This window comes from Centruroides sculpturatus, unplaced genomic scaffold, assembly GCF_000671375.1.
Source record: "Centruroides sculpturatus isolate CEXI.00-Female unplaced genomic scaffold, Cexi_2.0 scaffold1174, whole genome shotgun sequence".
NCBI lineage: Eukaryota > Metazoa > Arthropoda > Arachnida > Scorpiones > Buthidae > Centruroides > Centruroides sculpturatus.
In genome coordinates, this window is record NW_019385474.1 from 84,188 (window position 1) to 104,031 (window position 19,844).

The 19,844-nt window shown below is 28.9% G+C and overlaps 1 protein-coding gene across 1 annotated transcript in view; it reads right to left on the reverse strand.

The window, feature by feature from the left end:
• Nucleotides 1–1,427: 1,427 nt before the first annotated feature.
• LOC111639312 (tyrosine-protein kinase Src42A-like) overlaps nt 1,428–19,844 on the reverse strand; it is a 59,376-nt gene continuing 40,959 nt past the window's right edge. Inside the window, exons 4-8 of the mRNA XM_023385165.1 lie at nt 17,172–17,340; nt 16,900–17,058; nt 11,727–11,905; nt 6,533–6,689; nt 1,428–1,833 (exon numbers count right to left, since the gene is read on the reverse strand). Coding sequence (XP_023240933.1) covers nt 1,622–1,833; nt 6,533–6,689; nt 11,727–11,905; nt 16,900–17,058; nt 17,172–17,340 — 876 coding nt within the window. The 3' untranslated portion in view covers nt 1,428–1,621. The remainder of the gene's footprint in view (nt 1,834–6,532; nt 6,690–11,726; nt 11,906–16,899; nt 17,059–17,171; nt 17,341–19,844) is intronic.

Sequence of the window (19,844 nt, forward strand, 5' to 3'; positions counted from 1 at the left end):
TAACAAATCATCCTAATTACAACTTTAGGACAACAATAAAATCTTAAATCTTTTTTACATTTGGCTATAATAATTATTAAAGTACACACAGGCATAATATATATATATATTTATATATAATATATGTATATATTGTATATAATTTACAAGAATAAGCAACAATCATCAAAATGTTTCAACTGTACCATAACTTTAGATTCTATCATTTTAATAGAAATTTCCTTTCTTTTATTTAACAAATGCATGAATGATTGTAACTTTATTTATTTTTTAATTTTATAAACATTTCTTTCTTTACTTTGAGTGGATATATTCTGTCAACAGTGAAACATTTATTTAACAATACCAGTTCGAAGAAAAACACAAATACAAAAATGTTTAAAAGTATAAATATTGATATGTTACTCAATGTTCTATTGGAAAGCTGTCGAAAAAGATTTATATCAAATAATTCGACTATTAGTCTGCGTAACCATTTTTTTTTTTGGTCTATTTTAAAGCGGAATTTGCTAAGAACTATAGTAGATGAGGTGAATGAATGGTAAACTTAACAGTACTACTACTTATTTTATAGAATTACATTTAATATATCTGTATTTAGATACTGTGTACTAAGTAGACTAAGTGCAACTTCGACTGGTTTTCCTTCATACTTGTGATAATATGCAGTGTATACAATATGAAGAAAATATTAAATCTAAAAAGTGCCACTGTACTGTATAGAAGAAGACTCAGAGAAGATTATTTGGAAAATCATCAATATTATCATCGTTGTCATCGGTTATAGTTTGATGACAAATTTCTGAGTGTGTAAACTTACGATACCTAGAATTTAGAAACAGCAGAATGATGTAACGAGACATTTGTTACAATACAGAAAAATTGTTTGAAAATCCATTTCGGTTTTTCTAAACTTTCTCTTCCAGTATAAATACAAAAAAAATTCTATAAAGAATTGTTATAAAGTAAAATATAAATTCAAAATAACAGATTTTACGCAGACAGAGATGCAGAAGATCAGGTACTCGAGGGAATTAAAAAAGCATGATTGTATTTTCTGTTTTTTTTTTTTTTCCAGAGAAAGATGCACTTTCTGAAAATTCGGGGCCTTTGTCAAAAAATGAAGAAGACAAACTTGTTTTATATATATAAAAAAATTCTTTTATACTGGCAGTATTCTAGTTTTCAAAAATCACATTAACAATTATCAACAATTCCTCGTATGTATTATACTACAAAATAACGAGCAATATGAAAAAGAACAATTAAATAAATTCCTCATAAAAAAACATTAAAAATAGGAATGATTATTAAAATATCTTACATAAAAAAATAAAGTCTCTTTCTCTGCATAAGAAAAAAGTTATTATTACAAAATACAATTTATATATATATAAGAAAAAAATTGCAAATGAATTTTGGAAAGAAATTTCAAAAAAAAAAAACACACAATTACTAGATTCAAAAAATACAGAAGTGAATAAACAAAATCTTCGACTTCAGAAGAACAAATTGAGCATTCGTATTTGTGACATTAAATGTTTGATTTTCACGTACCAAATTCATACACTGATAAACATCTTGTTTTTTTTTTATATTTAACATTATCTGAAATTAATTATTAATATGCAATTGATGCTTCTTTATATTCAGATCCTTCTAAGGTAAAAAAGTCTTCCAATTTCCATTGCAGAGTTTCAAATGTTGGCCTCTTCATGGGATCTTTATGCCAGCATTCCAGCATGATCTCGTACAGAGCAGGTGGACAACCTGGTGGACATGGCATTCGATATCCATGTTCTACTTGATGAAGAACTTCAGCATTTGTCATTCCTAAGTAAACAAAAATATTTAAAATAAAATTAATTCTTTTATTCAAATTTCAAAAATCTGCAAAGAATATTCATATATAAATTATTCATTATAAATAAATAAAAGATCTATAAAAGGTAAGAATTTAGAATAATTATTTAGTCAAAAATTCCACCAAAATAATTTAGAAAAGAAAAAAAAACCAGTGAAAACATAGCCTGGAGAACAGTCAAGTATTTAATTTATTTTTGCATTTACATATTTATTTTTTCAACTATAGTGTAGAAATGTTATTAGATCTTGTTTATATCAATAATATCAAAACATACTCAAGCACAAAGGTTTCTTAGTGGTTATCATACTGTTAGTTGTAACTTTATTTCTAGTTATCAGTTTCTACACACAAAACTTCGTATAATCTTTACTCAAGTCTTTACTACTACACAAAAATTTTAAAACTAAAAAATGTAATTTTTAATTTAGGAACTTGATTGGAACAGATTTTGGATAAAAACTACTAAACAGGTAGTTGGTCATGAGATAGCACTTGACCAACTAGGCCGTCTACATGGAACACTCAAACAGGGCCAATTTCCATAGAAATTCCTTTCAGGACTATGGAAATTGGCCCCTAATTGTTATTAGATTATTCAACTGTTGTCTGCTATATTTCATCCATCTCTTTCTGAACAACATTTTTTTAATGTCATTATTTCCACATTATTTTATAAAACTAGAATGAAGTTTCATCATACCAAGAAATACATTCACTGGCCAATGAATTAGAAACAGCAGGTTTAATATTTCATTGGACCACCTTTAGCTCAAATTAATTAATTAAATGACAATGTTTAATTTAATAACTTTCTTGTTACAGAAAAATATATATTTTCACAATGAATGGAAATGAGTATGTCTGAAAAAAGAGCTAAAAACTTATTTTGCATAGAAAATAAAGAGCAGTCTACTCCAGAGAAGTTTCAAAACCAAGCATCTGTTATAATGATATATTTGGGGACAAACAGAAATGTGGTATATCTCTTGTGAGCTAAAAATAGTTGCATTTATTAATATTGTGTTTAGATCTACTGTGAAAAAATTCTAAGCATACTTATTTATAATGACTTATGGATACACCACTATTCTTGTGTAAATACTATACACTTGTGTGGTTGCAGCTTTCTGTCTTATATATATATATATTTTGCTATTTTTCTGCAGTGGGGAAAAAAGGTTGGCAACCTGTTGAGTGCACAGAAGGGGTATTTAAAGCGATGTCAACTGGCTATGGGGCTTTTTTTCTTTCTTTTGCTCTTCTTGAGACCAGTGAATGGTACGTAGTAGTGCAGCATTCATTTTACGAGGACAGTTTTTCAGGTATGTGAGGTACAAATCGGAATCAAGATCCATCAACAATTTTTATGTCTCAGATTTATACGTGGGTTTCATATAATATTTAGTTCCCTTTAATTCATTAATTAAGTGATGTGTGTCACTGAATATATATACAAAAACATTGTCATACATTGTGAAATATTCTTCTGTACTGTGGTTCCTTTGTTCTTGTGACGAATTGAATTACGGAGTGTTGAACTATCTGTCTATAGTATTGTAACAGTGAGATCTTAAGTGCACGTGAAATTGCATCTTGTGAACTTATACAATTTTATATATATATATAATTATATCTATGTCGTGTATATAAACTTATTGTTAAATTGCATCTTTGTGTCTCTTCCCCACATGGTAATTCACCTACACCTACAATAAGTGAGAATATTAAGTCTTGTGATTTTCCACACACTACCAAATTTAATAAAAATTCTAAATTATCATAATTAAATATAACAAGTGTATAATCAATGGCTGTATTTTTCCTCTACCTTATGTGAAAAGCTGCAGTAAAACAAAAAATACAAAATCTTTGCTTCTTTGTAGAACAAGATTAGCTGTGGATTGAATCAAGCAAGAGCAACAAGTTATAGAAAAATATTCAATTTACCTGTAACTTTTGATTATTTTAACAGCTATATAATCAATTTTTCACTACCTGAGAAATTATCTATTGCTGCATTTATTTGTAATCTCATAAATGATGAATTCAATTACAAACATAATCAAAAGTGTTTGTATTTTTAATGGACATTTCCTACTTGAGAATAATGTAATCTTCAAGACTTACTGATTATTAGATTTTTTAACAAACATCTTAAAGATCATAGATGTTAAGAAAATACATTACAAGAACCAAATTCTGCTTAAAAATAATTAACTACAGTCACAAAAGACTAAGTTACAACATTAATTACAAACAAGAAATAATTATTTTCAATTAAATTAAATATATCGTTTATTAGTAATTTTAACTTAATTTAATTCATATCAATGTTTTTTTCCCCCATGACCCAATGTTTATTTAATGACTAGTAATTTATTACACATTACTTGATGTAATAAATTACTGGCCATTAAATACACATCATCAACTTGACATTTAAATGATGTATTTTAATAAAGAACAATGCTACAGACCTTCATAAACCACTCTCCCTAAATAATAAAACCTATTAAAATCTGTCAAATGAAACTGGCAATCAAACCAGGAGTCAAATTTAATATCTGATTAACAGAAACTAATATCTGTATGTGTACAAACATTGCATTATAATTTGTGTAAGGACATTAATTTAAAAAAAACTTAGTTCTAAACTAACCCTAACTTTAAAAAATAATTTAGAAATTAAAGATTTATTTCATAATTTCTTTATTAAAAGACTGAAATATAGGAGTCAGATATTCAATATGTTTGATTTCATTTGCAACAGTCAGATAAATGTAAGAATCTGACTAGTAAGGAATCTGTCATTTCATACACTTTGGTGAAGTTGCTGAAAAGGAATCTAATATTACTTGTAAGAACATCTTGATTGGATAGAATAACCACAGATAATTAACAGTGGCACAAGAAGATTCAGGAGAGATTTCTACCAGTATTTTGAGACCTTGGAATGTATCCTGTATAACTGTCACATTGATTTGGACTGTTTCAGTAGACAAATTTCTATTCCTTTGTATGAATGTTGATAAATAGTAAATTCAGAACTATTGGATGGATGAAATAAAAGCTTTTGAAATTACTTTTCTTGGGCTGAAGAATTTCAAAGGAAGTCTAAAGGAACTTTCATATTTTTTATTTTCCAGAGAAAAATTTTTTCAATTTTGGTTCAACATAATTAGTAACAACTAAGACAAATTAGTATTATCATCATGTCTGAATTAATAGTTTTGTTTTTTTGCTATTACATGCAATTTTATATAATTATAACCCTCAAGATAAACAGTATCATTTCATGTAAATCAAGTTAGTATTTGGTTCAGTCTTGCACGTATGCTGATCACCACTACAATTTGAAACATGTCCAAAGATTTTTGGAATTATACTTCACAGAAGAGGAAATGCTTAACAAATAATTATGAAGAAGCATTTGAAAGAAAGGATTTTCTGTTTTTCTTTTTGCTAATTTTTAAAATAATTTAAAACAAAATGAAACATCTGAAAAGATGGAGTAACTCCAAGATTTAACAAGAACATTTGTATAAAGAAAAACTGTTAAACTTTTATTGTTTGATAATCCTGCCCTTATTATAATTATTTATTTCACTGTAAAAATGCTCAAACATCTTGAAAACAAATGTAATTTTTACTCATGTAACTATTCAAAAAAATTAAGAACTGAACATACAAATTTTAATTTTCATAATTTTGTATCAAAACCTGTACAGTTTTCATTAAATTTCAGGTACTCTTGACATTCATCTATCTAACTCTGTTCTTGAGATTAAGGAAGAACAGACAGTAAGACAGACAACAGTGGAAATTTATGGGTCTAATTTTTTTCAAATTGTAGCCCAATAAATAAATATAAACATTACCATTTGGAATGTTATTCTTAAATTAATTAATTAATTAATTAAATGACACTGTTTAATTTAATAACTTTCTTGTTACAGAAAAATATATATTTTCACAATGAATGGAAATGAGTATGTCTCAAAAAAGAGCTAAAAACTTATTTTGCATAGATTGCTGTGTTATATTCTTAATAATAACTATTTCTAAAATAACAATCTAGCTACAGCTGTCTGTACAAAGAGCTCATTCTTCTTCCTCATTTTTTGTTTAGTGTGCTGAAATCAGAAACATAGAAATCATTTTTAAAATTTGCATGGAAAATAAATGAATAGTAACATGGAAATTAAACATTTTTTCACATTTAACATGTCTTATTATCTGCAGTTGACTAAAACTAATGCCACGATCACAGTCAACTTGTTAGATGGGCCCAGCCAATGGCAACTTGATTTACTGAGACGAGCAGAGAATACATTTCCAAGGAAATCCTTTGAAATCATCTCAGTGAAGTGATTCATATTTTATAAAACTAGAATGAAGTTTCATCATACCAAGAAATACATTCACTGGCCAATGAATTAGAAACAGCAGGTTTAATATTTCATTGGACCACCTTTAGCTCAAATTACATCATTTACTTGATTTGGCATGGATTCAATGGATTCTACAAGGTGCCGAAGTGCTTCTAAGTCAATGCACACTAGGCATTCATTAGTACATAATATTCAAAACAAACTGAAATTTGCTTAAGTATTAGAAATTTTCTCAATAAATCAAATAAAAAAATTAGTTAAAATAAAATATTACCTGGATATGGTATTCTGCCATATGTGACAAGTTCTGTTAGGAGGATACCAAATGACCATACATCAGATTTTATAGAAAATTTACTGTAATTTGCAGCTTCTGGTGCAGTCCATTTGATTGGGAAGCGAGCACCAACTCTAGCCTCATATTCATCTTCCTGATTAAAAAAAATTAAGAATTATATTAAATATATATACATATATGCACTAGAAATTCTCCTTTCAAGTATGACAGACTACTTTCTATGAGAAAACAGAGTTAGTTCTCAATTACTGTTATAATCCAACTATTTTAGGGGTAATCACAAAGATACTTAAGACCATTATTTTATTGTAAAACTATCCAATATAATATACAGCATTCAACTCTGACACCTAAAATGCATTTTGGCACTTTTTACTGTGCCCTCTTCAGTTAGATTTCTTATCTGAGTTTTACACAATACAATATCCTTGAAACTATATATCTAAAATCATACATTTTTGTATATATTTATAGACTATGGTTCAATGTTGACAATTACCCACTATTAAATAAACAGTATACTTCTATACTTATATTTTAAAAAATTGTAATTAATATAATTTACAATAATTAGCCTAAACCTTTTTAAAAAAACTTTTAATGCGTAGAGAATTTTAATGTCAAAGTTTTACATTAAACAGTACTGGTGACTCTTGCCATTTTTTTCTATTTTTATATCTAATTGAATAAGTGAGATCTAACTAATAAAAAGAGGATAAGAAGCTAGTTGACAGACATATAATATGAGAAAATAGAGATTGAAGAATTGAGAAGCATATAGATTTCAAGAAGTTCAAGAAGAGTAACTAATATTTCCATAAATTCAAGCTTATACTGTCCATCAAAACATAATTAAAGTGCAATAATACATTTTAAATTATAGGCACATTTGATTGTTACTTCTGATTGGATAATAGAACATCATGTGGTCACTATGGAAAGACTTTTTAAAAAATTTGTTGAGATGACATGATGCAGCTATCTTTTTTTAAAACTTAAATTTAATGAAGTTTAAAATATGACAGTTGCCAAAATATTTTAAAATGCAACTTAAGGGAAATTCTGTTGTCAAGCACAAACTAAATGAGGTCACTGATGTCACTGCAATGTAAGTGTGATCACCAATCCAAAATTGATAAAATGTTTATGCTATTGCTAATATTTCTGCAAAATAAGTAGCCTATACTTTCCATCGAAACATACCAAAGTTTTATCTGGATTAGACAAAAATTGCAGGAGTTAGTCACCCATGATTGCCGTAAATAATCAGGCAATTTGGAAATATTAATTATGAATTACAAATAAATTTGGCACTAGGAGGAGGCATTAGCTGCCATTTAGTGTCAAATTTATTTGTAATTCATAATTAATACTTCTAAATCATACAAATTATAGCACAATTATTTACAGCAATCATGGGTGTCTATTTGCTAAGCATAGAGTTTCTCGGTAGATGTTTATATTGCAGGAGTTTTAAGGAATTCACACACACACACACACACACGATGGCTTTTACATTATTAATAAATCAAAGTTGTGTATTAATAAGTAAGTATTTATCATTTTAAAAATTAAAATCTTATGTAATATTTGAATAAAAATAAAATTTTAAATTTAATAAATAAAATTATGCAAAATAATACTATCATCATCATTATCTCTGGATAAAATTTAATATCAATAACTTAAGGTTTGGCTTTTAATAAAAATAATTGATGTAACTGCATTTTCTAACATTGCAAAAAACTAATTTTCAGAACAATTTGACTTATACTCTTCAATGTTTGTTTTTTTTTATCATCATCATCATCATCATGAGATAGCAGTTTCCATCTTGCTTTTGAGGATGCTCTTAAATTTAGTACATTTACACAATAATAACTGTCAAGAAAATTCCATATTGAATAGAATTTTCTTAACATATATGGGCTGACATTGTATATTCCTGCTTCAATGGAGGTAACAAGAACAATGTCAACCCATATTTGATGAAATCCATAACAAAAAAATGAAAAGTACAGTACTAATATGTAAACTAGTCAAATTTTAACTTTGTAGCACTGAATCTGAACTNATTAGAATCCTTCAAAAGATAGAACTGTTTTTTAATGTTTCATCCTGAAGAGGGCCTCTAAAAGACGGCCGAAAACGTTAGAATATTAAAATCTTCAATGGAGGTAAAAAGAACAATGTCAACCCATATTTGATGAAATCCATAACAAAAAAATGAAAAGTACAGTACTAATATGTAAACTAGTCAAATTTTAACTTTGTAGCACTGAATCTGAACTTAGCACACTTAACTTTATTAAAGTATTATCTTAATTTGCTTAAATTAGGGTCATGTTCAGTAACAAAAAAAGTAAAGAATCTAATTGGATAGAAGTGCAGAGTGAAGAACTGTTCCCCAATATCTTTTAATGTGCCCTGAATCAGCCAGTGATCCTTAAAATAGTGGAAGACATAAAATGATAAAATTAGTTACAATGAATTAATAATAATCATAATCATAAAAAATCATATATTTATCAATATGGATAGCCATCTTTCAAATAAATGGTGCCAACAGTAATCATGAAACAGAAAGATGGCATCACACAACTCTTAACATATGAAAAAAGTATGTTAACTGAACTTACTTAGAACTCCTGAAGTGGGCAGAGTTTGGAAGGAGTTAGAAACAAGTTCAGGACCATATCAAAACTAGACCTAGTAAGAATTCTGTCTTAATGAAGATGAATAAGGTAAGGTAATATAAGGACCTTGAATAAGTTCTCGCTGTTTTTTTGTGAAAATTAACACTTTATTTAAAAAAAGTCGTAATAAACATGTCACTGAAAGTATTGTCCATCACTAGCCACTACTTTCTCCCATCGTTCTGGCAGCATTTGAATTCCATGTCGGAAAAACGACACGTTTTTTGAGGCTATCCAAGAATCAACCCATTTTTTGGCATCTTCATAAGAACGAAAGTGCTGCTCAGCCAGGCCATGTGACATCGATCGGAACAAGTGATAATCGGAAGGGGTGATGTCTGGTGAATATGGCGGGTGGGGTAGGACTTCCCATTTAAGCGTTTCCAAGTACGTTTTCACCGGTTGTGCAACATGTGGCTGAGCATTGTCATGTTGCAAAATCACTTTGTTGTGTCTCTGCTCATATAGCGGCCGTTTTTCCTTCAATGCTTGGCTCAAACGCATCAATTGTAGTCGATAGCGATCTCCCGTGATAGTTTCATTTGGTTTGAGCAGCTCGTAATAAACTACACCTAGCTGATCCCACCAAATGCAGAGCAGAAGCTTCAAACCATGGATATTCGGCCTTGCTGACGATGTTGATGCATGACCGGGCTTACCCCACGATTTTCTACGCTTAGGGTTATCGTAGTGTATCCATTTTTCGTCACCCGTCACGATACGATGCAGAAAACCTTTCCTTTTCTGCCGTTGAAGCAGCTGTTCACATGTGAAAAGACGGCGTTCGACATCTCTCGGCTTCAACTCGTACGGCACCCAATGTCCTTGCTTTTGAATCATTCCTAATCCTTTTAAACGTTTCGAAACTGTTGTGTGATCAACTCCTAATGATTCTGCAAGTTCAGCTAGCGTCTGACATGAGTCTTCATGAAGTAATGCCTCTAATTCCTTGTCTTCAAACTGTTTTGGTGCACCAGATCGTTCTTTATCTTCAACATCAAAATCATTATTTTTGAAGCATCTAAACCAATCTCTGTATGTTGTTTCCGACAGAGCATGGTCGCCGTAAGTCTCAACAAGAATTCTGTGTGCTTCTGCTGCAGATTTTTTTTTAATAAAATAGTGCAATAAAATTCCCCGCAAATACTCTTTTTTTGGCACGAAACTAGACATGTTTAACACAATGAAAAAATAAGTTGTTTACACTTCGGTGAAATGATGTATAGTGAATTTCAAAGTCACTTATTGTACTTCCTTACAGATGCGTCACCATCTAAAAATAAACACATGTGGTTCTGGTAACGCCATCTGTTGGAAAACAGCGAGAACTTATTCAAGGTCCTTATACTTATGCTTAACTGTCAGAAGAAGATTGAATTCTCTACACCAGTTCATTCTGGATTCCACTTAAATTTATTAGGAAATTAAAGCAACTGAGGAAAATTTAGTGGGAGATACAGTATTTTTAGTAGGAAATTTCAGGGGATTGATTTTTATATCAATATTTATACAGTATCATGTTATAAGATAGAGTACTTTTTTAATCAGCCTAAGATGTTGAGCATAACAATCTTTAATATCATGCCCGAACTTGAGTGTTCAAGCTCAGGACTGATATCATGCAACATTTAGTCAAAAGCTATTCAAAAATAGTGGGAATTGGAATTTAAACTAGTGGAAGTTGGCAACAGTATGATAATACCCAAGAGTTGACTAGTGTTGAATTGCTGGATGTATCAAATTAGTGAATGGACAGATTACCAAGATTGCACTGTATTTTCTTCTACCAGTATTTTTAACATTAATTTCTTTGGAGTAATGACTAATGTTTAAAAGATGATACAAATAATTGTAGGCCAGGTTAGCTTGCTTTACAATTGCTCATCCACAATGTTAGCTAACATGCCTATTAAATATTCCATTTCAAATTTTTGAATTCAGGAAGTATCTCACGATATAATATAATAAAAATATAAGCAAATATATAATAAATTTCAAGATATTCTATTTATACAAATAACAATTTTTTATGTAATTCTTTTTATTTTAAGAATTACATAAACAATTGTTATAAATTTTATTTTAATGTATCAATACATTGTTTTGTTAAATCATTGATGACTATATTCACTAGCCACTATTTACTTGAAGATAAATTTTTATTTTTAAGTTTTAAATTTTCGCTGGATTATTTTATTTATAAATTGGAAATGTAAATTAATTTATCATGATTTTAATATAAAAAAGTTTGCATCATATATATTCCTGTATATTTTACTGAAAATTCAAAACGTTTAAAAAAAAAATTTATATCAAAATTATGCAAATTTAATCAATATATTACTTATTTAAACTGATAAATCATTTGTTTTTGTTTCTAAAAAGTATTTCAACAAGTGTCACAAACTGAATTAACAGTTAGTATTACATCAATTGTTCATATTTATCAAAAAAAATTAATAATAAATATTTACCTTAATAAGTCTAGCTAATCCAAAGTCAGCAATTTTAACAATATTATTATCTCCAACAAGAATATTTCTTGCAGCTAAATCTCTATGAATGTAGTTCTGTGATTCAAGGTAAGCCATTCCTGCTGCAATCTGAGCTGACATGTCGATCAGCTGAGCTAATTTTAAAGAACGACCCCTGCCTGAAAATGAAACCATTTCCAAGATTAAAATGAAAACATTTATCTAATATACATAACTTATATTAATATGTATCACAAATTATATTAAAATTATACTGTAAGAATTTATTTCATATTAATCATAAAAACCATAAGTTAGAAAATAAATAATAATTCAATTATTATGTGAATCATTGTAAAGTCATAAATTTCTTTTGGTTGTTTGGAGAGAAGTCAGATAAACAGACTCTTGCACCACAGCAAACACATCCAATCTGAAAGTGTATCCTAAACACCACTAGAATTCAAATACAGTACTTGGCAAGAAGCTCATTTCAAAAATGATGAAGAATGTTTTATTAAGAATGCAATGTAGAAAGTGTTTTAGAAACGTCTTTTCTAAAACAAATTTGATAAATGGTAGTGTTAGAACTGGAAATCCTAACTAAAAGCATACTTCACTTTGGTTTCATTTCTAAACTTAGTAATTATTATAAAAATTCAATTAAAAGTTTTTGATCACTAAAGATTAATTCTAAATTATATTAGTTCATATTAAAAATTCATAAATATGGTATGTTTAATTTTCATATAAAAATTAGAATCACATATTTTAAGGTACAAGAAATTCATTGATGATAAAATTAACTGAAAGAAAAATTAGTAATTAATGACAAGTTTGACTCCTATAAATGTTTTTCAGGACTTCTCTATCCCATCAGACCAAAAAGGTTTGAATCATAACTTTGAATGAGAAAATATATATGTTTCTGTTGAGTGTTCTAGAGGAATTCAAAAGTGGGAACAGTTTTTATAAGTTTTCAAATATCTACATAACAGCTTCAGATTTTTTGAAGGTAAAGTCATCAATTTTGCAAAATAACATTTGTAACAGTAATATAAACTAAAAAAATAAAATAAAGATTAATAATAATGAAACAAAAGTGAAAGGATGAAAATAACTATACCCATGTGTCCACATCATTACTTTCTCTTTATTTGTTCAGTAGAGGTAGAGTGTGTACCTTTGCTATAAAAAGCTGTAGAGTCATTTTCATAGGAAGAAATCTTGTATCCAATATGATGATCTCAGCTTCCTGTTATCAGGTGGTAGCATGCTAGCTGGTCATATATCTTTGGCTAGTTGGACCAAAAGGCCCATTAATACATGTCCTTTCTTTAAATCCTCCTTGTGTTTTTAATCTAGTTGCAAGGTTACAGCAAGTGCTATCCAGATAAAAAGACTGTTGTTATTATCTGTAATAGGTATCTTGTATATTCCACTTTAATGTTATATGTGCTTTCTGTAGTATGTAAAATTTGGTGTTATTGGACAGGCTGTAGATCAGACTGCATGGAAAGTCAAACATCTCTGCTGTAAAGTTACTGTTCCTTTTGTAATAGCTGGTGTGTTCCCTTTGTCTGAGAATGTAATAATCTAGTTCTCATCTCTCCATTTTTTTTTCTCTTTTTTAACCAGGACACCAAGTGTCCTGGTCAAAGCTGAATTTGCTAGGTAACAGTTTTATTTGTATAGCTTCCTTTAGTTCATTTGATAGAGTGTATTTAGTAGCCTGTTGGACCTCATTGCCAGCATCATACAAGCTTTGTCAAATTCCAAACATGTCCTTATCATTAGTTACAATCAAAGGATAAATTTGTTGATTTAATTTAATCAACAAATTTATCCTTGGAACTTTGTAACTAATGTAAATTATGCAAATTATGAAGCTGTTCCAATTTTCCACCAGCAGTCTGCAGATGGATATAAATGCAACTGATTTTTACCTGAGTGATATTGTAAAGAATTTTAATGCTTGTTTTTGGCATCGGATCCTCTAAGAAAAGGTTGGCGTCAATTGAATTGTATGTATTTTTTAAATGTCATTTCATCAGTTTTTAAGTTGTTAGCCATCTGTCTCTAGTTGAATTATTAAAAAAGGAATAATTTTGTAAGGACCCAAATTATTTGTATGGTCATAGATTTAATTTCATCAATTAATTTAATGTCCTCATCATGTTTGCATCTGCTCCTTCTGATGCTATATATTTGTGGCCACAGGTGAGTAGCTCAAACACTTTTTGTGGAGCCATAATTCCTTCTTGAGCTTCAAGGAGTTTTCAGAGACATTAGCAGATGGTATCCGATGTTTAAAAATCCATTTTATCTTTAGATATCTAGATCTATCTTATTTCTGTCTCCAATTAAATCATTTAAAATTTAAACCCATTTATTGTGTCAGTCTGATCTAGCTTGATAATCACTAAGTTTAAACTCTGTTTTTCTTTTCTGATTTCCAGTTTTAAGATCTTTTGCTTCTAGGTAGTCCATCCAGATTACAAACTTCTTTAGCAAAGACAAGAGTCTTTGCTAAAGAAGTCTAAGAGTCTAAGAGGAGACAAGTTATGTGAATGCTTGTTGGCACCCTTCATTCAATTTACATTAGTTCAAGAAAATAAGTTGTTCTTTCTTCCATATTAATTTCATGGTGGCTTTCTGACTTAATTTGGCTAGATAACAAGTTTCAGAATATGTCAACTCCATGTAATATCAGGAGAAAAAAGCTGCTAAGTAGATTATAGGAATTAAAGCTTTATATTTGAATTAACATTTTTTGGAACTACAGTTCTTTGGGAAAGTTCGGATTATCAGGGTATGTTATTCATTCCTTGGTAATCTGAACTTTCATCACCCCTTAAAGATTTAAACTGAGCTTAAAGACTTTATAATATCACCAGGGCTGTGGAGTCGTGTAAAAATCTACTGACTCCAACTCCGACTTTTCCTTACCATCCGACTCCGACTAGGAGCAGACTTGTTACCGAAAGAGACCCGGAAATTCTGATGTCATCACGTATCATCAGAATAAAATATTCAATAAATAGAGTTGTAATAAAGATAGAGCATAGAAACTTTTTATTCCAAAGCTAAAAGACTTCTCTAAGTAATATATAAATATTTATTCGATAGTTTTTACTTTTCCGGCTGTTATAGGCCTGTATAACAGAGGAAAAGTGTAGCGCTCAGTCAAAAAATGACCCCTCCCAAATTTTTACATTTTTGGACTCGGGACACCTTGAAATTTTGAGATATACAAAAGATTCGAGGTTTTTTTCAATATGTGTGGATGTTAGACTGTGTGGGGGGCATGATTTTGTTCATCCTGTTTGAAGCCTAATAATTTCTGTGGTCAGAGTGGTCAGAATACGAGTTGGATGGTTTAACACAGGAGTTAGTTATTTAAGTCAAAGTGGTTGAACTAAATCGTGTCCCCATATACATTCTAACATCTTAAGCGACAACATCTTAACGGGTTTTACTGTACTATTATAAAATGACAAAAAAGCTTACTTTGAGGGTAAAGACGAGTTTTATTTTATTTTTTTAAATTTTGAACGCTAAAAACAAGTAAAATATTCATTAAGAGATATGACACATGGCCACTTTTATGTCTTCACCCTGTCGACCTTTAATTAATAACCAAAATTTAATAGTATTAATGCCCCTTTATACGCAAGCCACAGTGCCACATTTCGTTTCTTAAACTTTACCCGTTCTGAGATATTGTTTGATATCTCAGAACAGAAAATAAAGAAATTAAACAAATTAGACGCCAACACACACGCGCGCGCAAATTTTTCCCCTTTATTGACTTTTTTCAGGGGGTTCGAGAGGTCTCCAAACTTGTGGATTTGCAAAAAAAAACTTGGAGGGTCAAATTTGACACGATTCCAATACTTTTCCGTTTTATATACATAACAAGTTGGTAAGTAAAAAGGAGTCGGAGTCAGCGGATTTTTTGAAGACTCCGACTCCGGCTAAAACATCAAAACTCCACGACTCCGACTCCACAGCCCTGAATATCATATAAAATGCTTGAATTTATGTTTATTTTTATTTTATCTTATTTTTGCTTATATTTTATTTTTTATTACTACTTTTTATTTTACTTCATTTTTATTCTTTTGCTCTATATTACTGTTACAAATGTTATTTTACAAAAATAATGATATTTACTTTTAAAAACTGATATTTTACATGGGAATGTTTTAAATCAAAATTTTTGTCTTGATAAAAAAAAGAAAACTGTTCTAGCTTTTAAATTCCTCCAAAATGCTAAATGAAAATATATAGATGTTCTCATTCAAATTAATGATTTAAAACTTTTTGGATCCTGAAAAACATTTACAGAAATCAGATCTTTTTATTTGGTCGATCTTCTTAGCATTTGTATTTCTCTTTAGTGGCATTCTTTTCTTACTTTTTCAAATTTGTTCACATTTAAAAAGAGTACATTTTATCTGACTAATCATTTAATTTAATTTAATTGATAATTTATTCAATGTAGCTTAAATAAAATATTAATATCATGACGAAATTATCATTATAATTTCAATTGTTTAAAAAGAACTTTTTTGACAACAGCATTAAAAAAAATACAAAAATTTATTTAAGTATTTTAATTATTAATATTTAATATAAAAATTAGTTAAAATTTAAATCTTGATCATCAAAATGAACTGATTCAGAATCTTATAAATATTTCAACATAAATTTCTTTAACTTCCATTCTTGAGAAACAGTCTAGTTTTCAGAGTAAAAGTCAATGCACAGATGTCAGCGGTATCATACACTATCCAATACACTATTATTGATAACCTACTTTAAACTAATATTTTGAAATTAAAATAATCATTTCAGTTTAAAATTATGTTATTGCTACAATTAAAACAAAAACAAAATATATATAAATTCTATATAAACAAAGTCATCTGAAACTTACTTTAGGATCATAAAAACAACAAATGCCTCTCCAAAAAATTGGAAGTTTTAAAATTTTGTACAATTATCATTATAGAAACTACATTCAAAATAAATGCAGATAATAATAATTTTGCAGTATTGTTAAGAGAAACCAATAACTTTTTATTTTAGATTTAATCAGTTACCAAAATTTGTCAAATTAATTTAAATTTTTACCAATTTTTCAATTAAAAAAATTCAATACATTTACCTTGTAAATACTCCAACAGACTGCCATTTTTCATTAGTTCAGTTATTATGTATATAGGTTCTTCTAATGTGCATACAGCATATAATTGAACCAATTTGGAATGTCTCAATTTTTTCATAATTTGTGCTTCAGCTAAAAAGTCCTTAGGATCCATTGTACCTGAGATAAAACAATTTCCAGATTATAAAATAAAATTTCTAAGAACACTCACATTTTTGCATTGCTATTTAAATTTAAAATTTTTCACAAAAGAAATTAGCTTCTTAAATTACCTGTTTTGAGTGTCTTGATAGCTACAGGTGTTGTATTGTTCCATAAACCTTCCCAAACTTCACCAAACTGTCCTTGTCCCAATTTACGAACAAACTTAAGAGAATTTCTGTCAATTTCCCATTGATCACGTGTGTTATGAGACAATCCACTGGTAGTTGGTTTTTCAATCTAAAATATTGCAACATTAATATTCAACTATCTAGGAAAAAGTTTCATTTAAAATTTATATTTTTGCAACCTTTAAATTATAATTAATGATGGAATGACACCAAAATTTCTCCGGATTCAGATTATTTTGAATACATTTTAAAGTTTATTTTAGTTTAGAAAAATTAACGATTTACATTTCGAGCACTGTACATTCATTAATTAATAAACATCAAGCTTAAGAATGGAAAACAATTAGGAAATTCAGAATCAATCTTTCAAAAGAAACCCAAAAACTCTCCATGTGGATAAGCATGCTTTTATTGTGTACTACAAAACTAATGTGTAATCTTATTTCAGATAAAGTTTATATTGCAACATGCCCTTAAAGAAATTACAGCTATTAATTTCCTTTTACTCAAAGAACTATATTTAGGGTTGCCATCTTTAGAAACTGATTTGTCAGCAGACATGATGACTGAAGGTAAATGAGAAGATGCACTTCTTTTTTCATGTTTCTCGCAATTGGCATGTTTCATAAATGCTTCAATTCCATCATATTTATCACTAAATGATAATCACAAATGATGCAACAAGCCAAACAAATATCATGTCACAAGTTAACAAATTTTTGAATTCATTCACTTGAGCTACAAACGTCAGGACTGACTTGTCTTGAAAAATCAATTTTTAAAACTCAAAAAGGCAGTAGACTTGGCACAAACAAGTATTTTTACTTAGAATCATGCAAATTGTATTTGAAAAATTTAATGTATCATGGCATCATCTATGAATCATAAACAAAAACTTTCATAATTATAATGAGAAAGTCGTTTTATCATTATACGTAGACATATTTAATATTTAAAATTATTTTATATAATATCAAAAATCAGAATATAATTTTCTTTATATTTTAAACTGTTTTGCCATCACTTAAATATTTTTGCTGATTGCAGGCCTTGATTTCAAGCTAGGTAGCTCGATAGGTCAATCAATGTTAACACGCTTAAAATTAAAAATTTTTTTTAAATTTTTGTTAAAAAAAGCAGGCAAATTTATAAAACAATAATTAATGAAATTATATTTATTTAAATTTTTTAGTAAATTTGATTATCTTTTGTTCAAAACAGCACTAAAACAATTTCTATAGTTATGTCTCAAAAGAAAAAGAGAGTTGCAATTAAGGATTAAAAAAAATGCAGCAAATAAATTTATGGAAATATTAGAAAGACTCTTGTTGGAAGTAGATTGCAAAGAAATGCAAGTAATTATTAGCAAGTATGTATGTAAATGAGGTTGAGTAGCACATGCTATGTAATGTCATACTTGGGACATACAAAACCACAATTCTTAAAAATTTCAAAATATGTTAAAATTTTTAAATTTAAAAATCATTGTGAACATAACTACTATGCATATGTAGCTAGAACTATTTCTAAGATTATCAGCACAAAACCTTTCTCACTAATTTCCTAAGGAAGGCCTATTAAGAAGGCCGAAAACGTTTGTACTCCAGTTAATAAGGCTAGAAATTAGTGAGAAAGGTTTTGTGCTGATAATCATTGTGAACATATTTTGAATATTCTAATGTTTCAGAATTAGAACAAAAGATACATTAATGTATATGTGAGCATGAAAGATCTGTAGAGCAATTCAAAAATGTTTGTCAAAACATTAAATAATTCTGATGGAAAGTGAAAATATTATTTGGAGTGATTTACACTAACAATTTAATTTGTATATCTAATTTTAATTAAAGATTCTAGTAATTTCTCTAATTTTAAGAGACTTTTTAATAAATAAAATAGTGTTAAATAATAAAAAAGTTATGAAGAATATCTAAAATGATACTTAAGGATTTCAATATTATAAAACAGTAATTAAATATTTTATTTTGTTAAGATCGTATTTATCCCAATACAATCCAAATTGTTTTTCAGCGAAAACTTCTACAGCAGGGGTGGCCAACCTTTTGCATACCATGCGCCAATTTTTTGATAGACGAGTTCAGATGCGCAGTGGCGTACCGTGGGTGTTAGCCGCCCGGGGCGGAGAAAAATTTCGGCCACCCTTTAATCAGGTATTTCAATTTAAAAGATCAAAATTCAGTTGTGTGAAAAAAAAATTAATAAAAAATGCGGTGGTGGTGTAGTTACCCGTACAAAATAGTCCCATTTGACATTAGTGGCATACACGATTGCGAATGTATCGTGAATCGTAGAAGCAAAAAAAAAAAAAAGGTCAACAGGTGTAGCAGTCCAACCGACTCGTGGACTGTCCGGACGGTAGCACTGTCATTTAGACGCCTATGCACTGATCGAAAATAAACATACATGCATACACTGTAATTTACTATGTGGAGAACACTCATTTTATCTGTAAAGTTGATTGCAACGAATTGTGCAACAAATGAACTTGCCAAGACAGACTATAAAAAATTAATTTTCTATGTAATATTCTTAATTGCAAAGAAGCCAAATCTGGCAATGTTGCTCAGAACTGACTAAAGCGCCACTTGTAAT